The sequence below is a fragment of the Bubalus bubalis genome, chromosome X (genome assembly GCF_019923935.1).
Source record: "Bubalus bubalis isolate 160015118507 breed Murrah chromosome X, NDDB_SH_1, whole genome shotgun sequence".
NCBI lineage: Eukaryota > Metazoa > Chordata > Mammalia > Artiodactyla > Bovidae > Bubalus > Bubalus bubalis.
This window is the reverse complement of record NC_059181.1, coordinates 17,672,567-17,685,437: the sequence shown is the minus strand read 5'-3', so window position 1 is coordinate 17,685,437 and position 12,871 is coordinate 17,672,567. Positions and strand designations below refer to the sequence as shown.

Below are 12,871 nucleotides of genomic sequence, written 5' to 3'. Positions count from 1 at the left end.
TCACTCACATTCCCTTCAAACATAGGGCTTCTCCCCTGTGTGTGTCCTCTGGTGTGTGATGAGACCTGACTTCCAACTGAAGCTTTTCCTACACTCCCCAAACATAGAGCTTCTCCCCTGTGGGTGTCCTCTGGTGTGTGATGAGATCTGACTTCCAACTGAAGCCTCGCCCACACTCCCCACAAACATAGGGCTTCTCCCCTGTGTGTGTCCTCTGGTGTGTGATGAGAAGTGACTTCCAACTGAAGCTTCACTCACACTCCCTGCAAACATAGGGCTTCTCCCCTGTGTGTGTCCTCTGGTGTGTGATGAGAAGTGACTTCCAACTGAAGCTTCGCCCACACTCTCCACAAACATAGGACTTCTCCCCTGTGTGTGCCCTCTGGTGTGTGATGAGACTTGACCTATTCTTGGAGACTTGCCCACACTCTCTGCGCTTGACTCATAATTCCTGAGACCCGTGCCCCCATGAATAATTTGCTTGTGTCCTCTGGATTCAGTTTCTGGCTTGTGCTGAGCTCTTCTGTCATTCTCTCATGCACCCCAGAACTTTCCATTTGTCTTTTCAGTGAGTAGGAAGAGGCCCTTGAGATCCTCTTCAGCCTTATGTTTTTCAGCAGAGATTGGGGCCTTTCCTTGGCCTCTCGACCATCAGGTCTGTCACTCCAGCTTTATGGATCTGAATATCACTGCTGCTAATTTTGATTGCCTGGGCAGGGATCCTCTGGTTGGAGGTAGTCTCTTATAGATGGTCTCAGGAGGATCTGAGAGGGATGATGGCGTTTGACATCTTGGCTGAGCAGTTTCTGACTGGAGAAGGCCAGAGAGCAGGAGGGACATGGGTGGATCTTGGGCTTTGGTTCTGATGAAAGAGGAAGCATTTAGTCAGGTAGCTGGTTTGCCATGGTAAGGCCTGCCCCACTAATCATCTTAGTGTTGATGGTGCACTATGTGTCTCCTATCGAGTATGTCTTTACAGTCCACTTTTCCATTCCATTCTTATTCTCTACATCTACAGAAATCCAGGAAACTTGCGCGTCAAGGGCCTTTTCTACATATCACCCAGACTAGGGACCTTGCAGTAGTATCAGAGGCAGCATCTCTCCTGATAGAGGTGGATCTGCAGGGACCTTTCCCTGCGTGTAAGTATCTGAAAAGTCGTGTCACAGTGGCCACAGGTATTTTACCCTACTGAGAGATAAGACTCTTGATGACTTAGGTGGAATATTCCTGGGCAGCTCCCTGTGAGGGGAAAGGGTCTATTAAGTTAGGGGCACCTGGCCTAGAGCTCTCTGCATATGGGAGGCAGCACAGGGGGTGGTTAGAGCAGGTGTGAGTAAAGCTGAATTTGAGGCTCCTTGTTCAAAGAGCAGCCTTTGTGTCGATCTCTGCAGGAAGTGGGTTTTAGATTGGATGAGACCAAGAGGCCCAGGTCCCCCTTACTACAGGTCTCTGGCCAAAATTGGTTCACAACTGCTCCTCTCTCAGTTTTCCACAATTCATAAAATAAAGACATGTCCTTTCTCAAGCCTAACCAGTATTCATATCTCATTTATTTCATTCCATCTTAGTCCATTTAACATGCATTAGGAAGTCCTGTTTAAAAATACATCTCCAGCCAGACTCTTCACACCCTCACTCCCGTGCATCTTCAGCCAGCCCACTCTCCCCTCATGTCTGGCAATGAACTGACCTCTGAGGGGTCTCCCCACTGCTGTCTCTTTCCAAAAATGAACCAAAGCATCGTCTTAGCACAAAGAAAATGCCACTTGCAGCTGAAAGTGGCACGGTGGTTCTGTGTCACCCAGGAAGACCCCTGAGGCCTGCACATGGACACGGGCCTTGAGGCTTCCATGTTCCTTTCAGCCTCCTTCCTCTCCCTCTGTGCTTCCTCCTGCGACCACTGGCATGGCCTCTCTTCCCAGCCCTGAGGCTGCAGCACTGGCTGCTCCCCTGCCTGGAATCCTTTCCTACAAGTGTTATCTCTGCAGAGACCCTGCCCCACCGTCCTCCGCCACACCCCGCTCTGTTCATGCTGATCCCAGGCACTTTACTGCACTGGTTTTCCTCAGAGCACCAGCCCCTGTCTGGTATGAAGCCCATGCTGCCCCAAGGCAGTGGTTCTGTCTGTTTCAGTGCATGGAGCCCTGTCTGGCACAGAGTATGAACTCACATGACAACAATCTAAAATGAAGGATAAATTTTAAACATAAAACTATTGAGACTTAGACTGGAAAACCTCTACATTCACCTTCATTCAGGCTTATGTCAATATTCAGCCACAACCACTTCAGAATGCTGAAAATTGTTTTCTTTGCTAATGGCTGAGATGTAGTTGAGACATAAGCCCAGGCTCATTTCAGGAAGACACGTCTAAATCCTCCTGGCCCCTCACCTTGCTACCTTCGTGTTATTTCTTCATCAATGTAATCTGCCTGCCTGCGGTGATGCACGAAAGCTGGTCAAGGGGCTCTGAGACCTGGAAAGAAGCAACATATTTGTTCTAAGAAGGAGGAACAAAGCACAGAAGCAATGGAAAGTGTCATAAAGTCGAGGAAATTAGTAGGATGGTCTGGGAGAATCTACAATAAGGCAAGAGGTGAGCTCTGCATGGCAGGATCAACCTCCCTTCAGTACAAAACAAAAATTTACTCCAGGTTAGTCTCCACACAAAAGGGAACTGTGAGCAGAAGAAGCCACCTAAGAGAGGGCCAAGTAAACACTAAGGATGAAGACCTGTTTCATGTTTCCCAGGCTCAAAAGCACCCAGCACTTCCTGTTACCTGTAGTAATCAGTCCTTCATAGTTCCTTTTCACATTCCTATATCAGATTTTTTTCCCATTCTCATATCTCTGCCCATTCTTCCTTGGTGAAGTATATGGAAATGTCTTTGAAAGCATCTTTGGCCTAAGGAAAATAATAGATTTCTTCAACGATTTACTAATATAAATCAGACCTAGAGCTGGGCCTTCTCATCTACCTTTTGTGCAGGCAGTAGCCTGAAGCTACTGGATGGTCTCTGTGAGACAGGGATAAAGACTTTTCTTCCCGCCTGTGTCCTGCTTAACTAAACAAACACTGAGCATTTTCCTAACTCCCTGGACACAGAACACTTGACAATGCTAGTGTCCTGTTTTGTCCCACTCCACCCCCACCATCTCAGACAGGACCAGGCATTCCCACCCTGTGTATGTTCACAGAGAAGTTCACTCAGCTGCCCAGGCAAGCAGTCTGTGGTCCTTCAGGGACCAGTGCCATGTCCTTCCTATAGAGCTGGCTTAGAGGCAGACTTTGCTGTCTCCACCTCTCACCATGGGCTTCCACTGTTCTCCCAGCATCTCCCCTCAGTGCTCTCCTCTGGAGACCTGTTTGGGCTCATGGACATGGGACCACCTCAAGGCCAAGGTGTCCTGTGGAAGAAGAAGATGCTGAGAAAGCCCAAACTACTGTCCAGAACCTGGTCTGTCTTCCTTGGGTGGAGTGTCCAGGGCAGGAAGGTGAGGGGAAAGTCAGGGTGAGGGTATTGGTGGGAAGGACAGATCCTGACCAGCTATGACAGACCAACCTAATGTGAATTAGATTTGGTTTCTTTGGTTCCCCTACACTTCGGCTGCTCTGAGGAAAGGCACTGGGAGGGATGTGTCTATGGGTGATGGAGGGAGTCCTGAGAAGACCTGGAAGCCCCTAACTGCTAGACTGGGGTCAGGCTGAAATCAGGGTTCTGTTCCAGTGCAGGAGAGGGAATATTTCTCGAAGAAGTGTTTTGAGGATCTCTGTCGGGGGACTCAGAAAAATCTGGATAATGTGGGTTCTACATCTAAGGGACAAGTCGCTCAGTTTGAGGATATCTGGGTCACATGGGCTGAAGGAACTGGGGTCCTCAGACGGTGGGGATAGGGGATCTTTCAGCTGAGCTATTTCAAATCCTAAAAGATGATGCTGTGAAAGTGCTGCTCTCAATATGCCAGCACATTTGGAAAACTCAGCAGTGGCCACAGGACTGGAAAAGATCAGTTTTCATTCCAAACCCAAAGAAAGGCAATGCCAAAGAATACTCAAACTACCGCACAATTGCACTCATCTCACATGCTAGTAAAGTAGTGCTCAAAATTCTCCAAGCCAGGCTTCAACAGTATGTGAACCGTGAACTTCCAGATGTTCAAGCTGGATTTAGAAAAGCCAGAGGAACCAGAGAACAAATTGCCAACATCTGCTGGATCATCAAAAAGCAAGAGAGTTCCAGAAAAAAATCTTATTCCGCTTTATTGACTATGCCAAAGACCTCGTGTGAATCACAACAATCTGTGGGAAATTCTTCAAGAGATGGGAATACCAGACCACCTGAACTGCCTCTTGAGAAAACTATATGCAGGTCAGGAATCAACAGTTAGAACTGGACACGGAACAGACTGGTTCCAAATAGGGAAAGGAGTATGTTGTGGCTGTGTATTGTCACCCTGCTTATTTAACGTATATGCAGAGTACATCATGATAAATGCTGGGCTGGATGAAGCACAAGCTGGAATCAAGATTGTGGGGAGAAATATCAATAAGCTCAGATATGCAGATAACACCACCCTTATGGCAGAAAGCGAAGAAGAACTAAAGAGCCTCTTGATGAAAGTGAAAGAGGAGAGTGAAAAAGTTGGCTTCAGACTCAACATTCAGAGAACTAAGATCATGGCATCTGGTCCCATCACTTCATGGGAAATAGATGGGGAAACAGGGGAAACAGTGGAGACAGTGACAGACTTTATTTTGGGGGGCTCCAAAATCACTGCAGATGGTGACTGTGGCCATGAAATTAAAAGATGCTTACTCCTTGGAAGAAATGACCAACCTAGACAGCACATTAAAAAGCAGAGACATTATTTTGCAAACAAAGATCCATCTAATCAAAGCTATAGTTTTTACAGTAGTCATGTATGGATGTGAGAGTTGGACTACAAAGAAAGCTGAATGCTGAAGAATTGCTGCTTTTGAACTGTGGTGTGGGAGAATGCCGGGGACCAGCCCCAGCTGATCCAGGGTATTCGAAGGAGAGACGGCTAGGCGAGGGTCAGGGAATAACTGCTTAATTACACTTTAATTAAGGATACAAAGAGTAATAGAATAAGGATAGCTCAGTGAGGAAATTCAGTGGAGAAAAGCGGCTGAAATAAGGATAGCTCAGTAGGAAAATTCAGTGGAGAAAAGAAGCTGAGTGGCTTGGTTTACGCGGAAAATCAATATAACCCGTGACACCAGGTTAGCTCTGACCACGGAGGCCGCAGGCGCCCTCTCGAATAGCGGAAGGTGCCCCACCTTAGACACCTTCTCGAGTGGGTCTTAGAAGCCCAGGCAAATAAATGGTCACAGAGGACATCCACGCTCCAGATGGACACTCAGCCAGAAGTTAAAGGGAAGAATGACATGGGGAGACCAAGTTTCAGTGAACAAGGCCCGCACTTTATTTTCCAAAGTAGTTTTTATACCTTAAGTTATGCATAGAGGATAATGGGGGAAGGGGTAGAGTCATGCAGCAAGCCAGGCTTTTTTCCTGTAAACTTATCATATGCAAAAGTTCAGGTGATAGACATCATCTTCTGGCCCGGAGGCCTGTTAACATTTTAAGAAACTTATTTTTCTCTAAAGGTGATTATTCCAAAGTCAGGCACCAGCCTTCCAAAAAGCATTGGACAAAGCTGCATTTTACATTTCTATACACCCATTATATCAATCAATACACTGCCAAAGACACAGTAGGTAAGGAGTATGGAGACTTAGCAGCAAACATTGGCCCAACAAGTGAAAAACCCTTCACCAATACAATTTCTAATCAATCTTTTAACTACTCAAAGGAATCTGTGTTTAGGCAGTTTAGAACATCTCCTGCCTCTCACAGTTGGGAGGCTCTGAACAATCACATGTGGCCGGAAAAAACCCATTCAGGCAGGCTAGAGGATTTCCAAAGGAGTTTGTAGGTTGAAACACTGTCACATCCAAGAATTATTAACTGGAGCTGTAAGCTAACTCTTTTTTTCAGAGAGAGGTAGTGGGAGACAGCCCCCCCGTAAAGTCAGAGGTGTAGGTGAAAGCACAAAGCAGAAAGTAGGCAGACTCTGGTTTTGGGGGTAGATGCTCGAGAATTTCCAGGGGGACTCCTGAGGCTCGATCCCGCCTTTGTGTATGCCGAGCCTCCTTCCTCATGACCTTTGTCATGGGCGGAGTGCCTCACGCTGGCTCCCGGCAGTGATAGAATTCCAGTTAAGCTATTACAGATCCTCACTCAATATGCAATATGCTGGCTCCCAGCAGGAGAAGACTCTTGAGAGTCCCTTGGACTGTAAGGAGATCCAACTAGTCCATCCTAAAGGAAATCAGTTCTGAATATTCATTGGAAGGACTGATGCTGAAGCTGAAACTCCAGTACTTTAGCTACTCATTTGAAAAGCCCCTGATGCTTGGAAAGATTGAAAGCGGGAGAAGGGGACAACAGAGGATGAGATGGTTGGATGGCATCACTGACTCAATGAACATGAGTTTGAGTAAACTCCAGGAGTTGATGATGGACAGGGAGGTCGAGTACGCTGCAGTCCATGGTATCACAAAGAGCTGGACGAGACTGAGCGACTGAACTGACTGACTGAAGGAGAGCTGAGCTAATGATAGCTATTGTAAGGAGGGCTGAGCTAAGAAGAGTCAAACTATGGAGAGCTATGATAAGGAGAGCTAAGCTAACGATAGGAGAGCTGTGTTAAGGAAAGCTAAGCTAAGGAGAGTTGAGCTAATGATAGCTATACTAAGGAGGGCTCCACTAAAAGCTAGGAGGGCTGAGCTTAGGGGATCTGAGCTAAGGAGGGCTGAGCTAAGGAGAGTGAGGAGACACCAGGTTTGGGGGTTTCTACTCTAATGTACAACCGGGCATGACAAAAGTTCTAAGACAACAGTAGCCATCCTAAAAAAGAAGGGAATTAAAAAAAAAAAAACACCTTGCAGCATGGAGGCTTTTCTCTGTAACAACAGCCTTCAAACTATGGCTGATGATCATCTGATACTCACAAGGCTGCTGGACTCGACATGACCCCTACCCTTCAACATGTCAGGGGTCACACACTGAAAAAAAAAATAATAATAGAAACAAACAAAAACAAAACACACTCAGGAAGTAAACATCACCAGGTAAATACAACTCAAAGTGCTTTCAAAAACCAAAAACCCTACGAATAGTGTAAAAAGCCCATGCATAGTGCTCAACAGGGTTTCTTATCAGAGATACAAAATCTAAACTGCCACGAGACATCAAATCTGAGCACTGGAAAAAACCATCATGGAAAATGGTCCAGACCAGAAATGGTAGATTAATATTAGTGAGGGGGATCCTTTTATACTAGTGAGGGCATATCAATGGGAAGTTCAGTTCAGTTCAGTTTCTCAGTTGTGTCCGACTCTTTGCAACCCTATGAACCGCAGCACACCAGACATCCCTGTCCATCACCAACTCCCGGCGTCCCCCCAAACCCATGTCCAATGCCCAAAGATGAAAGTAAAGAAAGTACACAGGACAAAGAGGTGAATGGATGAAGGAATGGAATACGGGTTCACGATGGAATATGACTCAGGCATTGGAACAAGGAAATAATGTCATTGTCAGAGGTACAGATAAGTGTGGTGATAATCAGAGTCAGTGAAGAAGGGCAGGTTAGAGAGAGGTCATATGATTTAACTTTCAAATGGGACAGATAGTATTGCTACCAGTGAATACACCAACTGAGGTAAAATGGGTTCCCATCAGTGCTGGGAACACCCTGATGCTTAGCAAAGGGGTGGGGTGAGAGGAAGGCTTATATTAGAAGGCTGAAATTCATGGATTCCCACAAATACCTGTCACATACATAATCCACAGGGACCGACTTAGCAAGAGTGATGTGCTACACAATTTCTGAGAGCAGGTTGGAGGAAATAACCACTGCTGAATGCCCCTGTGTATTGGTGTAAGGGAGCAAGAATTAACACAGCCACAACAAAGGCAACTCTGTAGATCAGCTTGATCAAACAAGAAACATGAACTACAATGAAACCGAGAAAGAAGGAGACACAAGCTTTCAGGGGGCTTCCTCTAGCTCATACTACTGTCATTTACAAGCACAAATTGCTCATACCTCTATGCAGTTACCATAGTAACAAGAAGAGAACGCCAAGAAATGCTGCCGCCTAGGGGCCACTTTCGGGAGCAGCAACCATAAACGTTAAGCTGATGGACACTGATGATTCACAAGGCATGAGTGGGTAGTGAAGTCCCTCAGTCGTGTCCGACTCTTTGCGACCCCATGGACTGTAGCCCACCAGGCTCCTCCATCCATGGGATTCTCCAGGCAAGAGTACTGGAGTGGGTTGCCATTTCCTTTTCCAGGGGGGATCTTCCCAACCCGGGGACCGAACCTGGGTCTCCCGCATTGTAGGCAGACGCTTTACCGTCTGAGCCACCAGGGAGCCAGGCTCTAAATGACACCTACCCTTACAAAATGGCCAGGGGTCGCACACCGAAATAAAAACAAGAACACACCACACCATCAGGAAGGAAACTTCAAAAGGTAAATACCAGTCAATACTTAGAAAGAAGCCTCTGGAAATGTGCCTCATTTTCTTTATTGTCAGTGATACGAAAAATTAAACTGCAACACAATATCAGTGAGAAACCAAACAGGCCACTATCCAAAACTCTATAGACAAGAAAGAGTAGAGTAATATTAGTAAAGGGGTCCCTTATATGCCACTGGTGGTAGATAAGCGATCAGAACATCTATGGGCAAGACTGTCAAAGTGCCTTGGAATCACAAAATGGGACAGATGATGTCATGTGGTGGTTCCAATCCCAGAGCATTTGAGAAATCAACAGATCGTGGAAAACACATGCCCACAACCCAACCCCACAAACATGCACTGCAGCACCATTCACAGTGCCCAAGAAATGAAAGAGAATCGTTGGCTGCAAACAAAAAGAGAAAGCAATCAGACATAGAGACACATGAAATATGACTCTGACATTATGAAAATGCAAAAAATGCCATTTTCAGGGATATGCAGAAATCTAGAGCAAATCACAATAAGTAAAGAAGGGTGAATTAAAGACAAATCACAACATACACCTTCCAGAGGGGATTAAAAAACATTGATGGCGATGAGTACTCAAGCAAAAGTAAAATGGACTTACACTCCTGGTAAGAAAATTACAGTTAGCAAAGGATATCGGTGGGTAAGAGGCTGAAAGGTGAAGACTAGAATAAAGTTATACCCAAAAATATCTAAGCAATTCATAATCCACATGTGCCTCCTGTATCAAGAGACATGTACTCAACAGATTCTAAAAGATAGCTCTGACAATAAGGACAGTTGAATACCTCCAAGTTTCTGTGGAAAGGAAGGAGAAACTGTTGTTTCCCTGCAACAACTACCATGGTGTAAGTAGTCTTAAATAAGAAATAAAAAAAGACAAGCCTCAAAGGCTAAAGAGAAAAAATCTTTTGGTGATATCCTTTGTTTCATTCTACTCTCATTTACAACCAGGCCTGGAATAACCTCCTAGGCTGCTGTTACCATAGCAACCAAACAAAAGTGAAATGGACTTACACTCCTGGTAAGAAAATTACAGGTAGCAAAGGGTATCGGTGGGTGAGAGGCTGAAAGGCAAAGACTGGATAAAGTTATACCCCCAAATACCTATGCAATTCATAATCCACGTGGACCTCCTGTATCAAGAGACATGTACTCAACAGATTCTAAAAGATACCTCTGACAATAACTGCAACTGAATACCTCCAGGTATCTGTGGAAAGGAAGGAGAAACTGTTTCCATGCAATAACTATTAGTCTTAAATAAAAAAGAATAAAGTTTCACTTTAAAAAAATCAAAGAGTAAACAGACAAAAGTTTTTGGTGACTTCCTGTATCTCATTTTACTCTCATTTACAACCAGACTTGGGAATAACACAGAGGCTGCTGTTACCATGGGAACAAGAGGAGGGAACGAAGAAATGCTGCCTTATGGTGGACATTTTCTCTAACAGCAACCTTAAAATGCATGCTGATGGCCACACTATTCACAAGGGTGCTGAGCTCCAATCGATACCCACCCTTAACAAATTTCCAGGGCTCACTGTGGGGAAAATAAGTAAAGTAAAACATGGGAGAAGCTAACAGGAAGAGGATATGAACAGGCAAACACAATTTCGTGTTTCTTTAAAAAAAAAAAGCACATGACAGTGGGCACATAGGGTGAATTCTAAGAGATACAGACATCTAAGCTGTGAAGACATTATCACCTCTGTCTGGGGATGGAAAAAGGCCACTCTCTAATGCTGGACATGGCATCAGTGATAGAATACCATTACTACAGTGGACGCTTTAGGGTACTGTTGGGATGGACCTGCTAAGGGCCACTATGAGCATGACTAGAAAAGTGCACTCCCAAGAGAGAAAAATAAATAAATAAAGAGCTAGAGACAGTATGATAAATCAGATCCTCTCCTGGAATATTTCAGAAATGAACAGATTTTGAACACCACCCACCCCAAACCGGGTCCTGCTGCACCATTCAGAACTTCAAAGAGATGAAAGTTAAGACAGTGTACCTGGACAGAAGAATGGATAAAGAAGTGTGATATAGGTCTGGAATGAATTTTGAATCAGGGATTGAAATTCGAAAGTAGGCCATCTTCAGAGATAGAGATAAATCCAGAGATCATCACATTGAATGAAAGAGCTTCAATTCACGAAACATCATGGGATACAATGGAGAGGTGGGATGCAAAAATCCACCACAATGAGCACCCACACAAATGTGATGTGGACATCCAAACTGGCAAGAAACTTATGGGTAGCCGAGGACCTTGGTGGATGGAAGGGATGCATCTGGAACTTGGTATTAATTTCTTCCCACAGATACATATAAAATACAGGATCCATGTAAACCTACTGCAGCAAGAGTGCTAGATGAAACAATATGTAGGGAAAAGCAGGCACACCTGAATACATAGAGTAGTCTCAGTGTCTTGGAACAAGAATCTGTACATGTAAAACCAACTCATCCTTGTCTTCAACTTAAAGAGAATAGGAACATTTACTTAAAAAATCCAAGAATGAGGAGACACCAGGTTTGGTGGCATCCTCTGGCTTGTTCTACTCTAATGTACTTCTAGCCTGACAAAAACTCTCAGGGGGCACAGGCCATCCTAAAAAAGGAGCAAATAATAAATCCTTGCATCATGAAGGTTTTTCTCTGTAACAGCAACCTTAAAACTATCGCTGATGGATATCTGATATTCACAAGGTCCTATCGCTGGACTCGACATGACACCTACCCTTGAACATGACAGGGGTCACTCATCAAAATAAAAAAGTGAAAAGGAAAATCCAGGACACTCTCAGGAAGAAAACATCAACAGTTAAATACAGCTCAAAGTGCTTAAAAAAATCACTTAATATTCCCAAGGCTGCTGGGCTTTAAAAGATATCTTTCAAAAATTCCTAGGGGTCTTCTGTGAATGAAAAATGTCAAAGGGCACACCGTATCTGGAAGAAAATATCAACAGGTAAATACAATTCTCAGTATTTCTTTAAAAGCACATGAAATACACTCATTATAGTGAATTACTCCAACTCTTTTGGGTTCACCTCTTTGTGATCCCAGAGACCATAGCCCACCAAGTACCTCTGTCCACAGAATTTTCCAGGCAAGAATTATGGAATGAGTTGCAATTTCCTCCTCTAGGGGATCATCTCAAATCCCATCTCCTTTGGCTCCTGCCTTTGCAGGCAGATTCTTTACAAGTGTGCCACCTGGGAAGCCCAGTGTATTACTAGAGATACACAAACTATATTAATGAGGTATCACCTCTGAGTAGTGAAAAAGTATTAAATATTATACAGGGAAGACATGGTAGAATAGGATTTTTAAAGGGGACTCTATGGTACTAGTGGGATATATTTGGTAGGAGCCATTATAAATGTCAGTACAAAGTTCCTTGTAAGGATAACAAGAGACTGACCATATGATCTGGCAGCTCCACTCCTAAGAGTATTTAAGAAAAAAAAGACAGATTTTGAAAAACACATGTAAGCCAACCATGTACTGCAGCAAGATTCAGTTCAGTTCAGTTCAGTCGCTCAGTTGTGTCTGACTCTTTGCAACCCCATGAACAGCAGCACGCCAGGTCTCCCTGTCCATAACCAACTCCCAGAGTCCACCCAAACCCATGTCCATTGAGTCAGTGATGCCATCCAACCATCTCATCCTCTGTCGTCCCCTTCTCCTCCTGCCCTCAATCTTTCCCAGCATCAGGATCTTTTCAAATGATTCAGCTCTTCGCATCAGGTGGCCAAAGTATTTGGAGTTTCAGCTTCAACATCAGTCCTTCCAATGAACACCCAGGACTGATCTCCTTTAGGATGCACTGGTTGGATCTCCTTGCAGTTCAAGGGACTTTCCAGAGTCTTCTCCAACATCACAGTTCAAAAGCATCAGTTCTTCAGTGCTCAGCTTTCTTTATAGTCCAACTCTCACATCCATACATGACCACTGGTAAAACCATAGCCTTGACTAGATGGACCTTTGTTGGCAAAGTAATGCCTCTGTTTTTTAATATGCTGTGTAGGTTGGTCATAACTTTCCTTCCAAGGAGTAAGCATCTTTTAATTTCATGGCTGCAATCACCATCTGCAGTGATTTTGGAGCGCAGAAAAATAAAGTCAGCCACTGTTTCCACTGTTTCCCCATCTATTTCCCATGAAGTGATGGGACCAGATGCCATGATCTGAGTTTTCTGAATGTTGAGCTTTAAGCCAACTTTTTCACTCTCCTCTTTCACTTTCATCAAGAGGCTCTTTAGTTCT

The 12,871-nt window shown here is 44.6% G+C and overlaps 1 protein-coding gene across 1 annotated transcript in view; it reads right to left on the bottom strand.

Annotated features, from left to right (window-relative positions):
• The window catches only part of LOC112582310 (histone-lysine N-methyltransferase PRDM9-like), a 60,034-nt gene continuing 47,163 nt past the window's right edge, over positions 1–12,871 (bottom strand). The window contains 2 exon segments of the mRNA XM_044937392.2: positions 1–100; positions 102–436. Of these exon segments, the coding sequence (XP_044793327.2) occupies positions 1–100; positions 102–436 (435 nt within the window).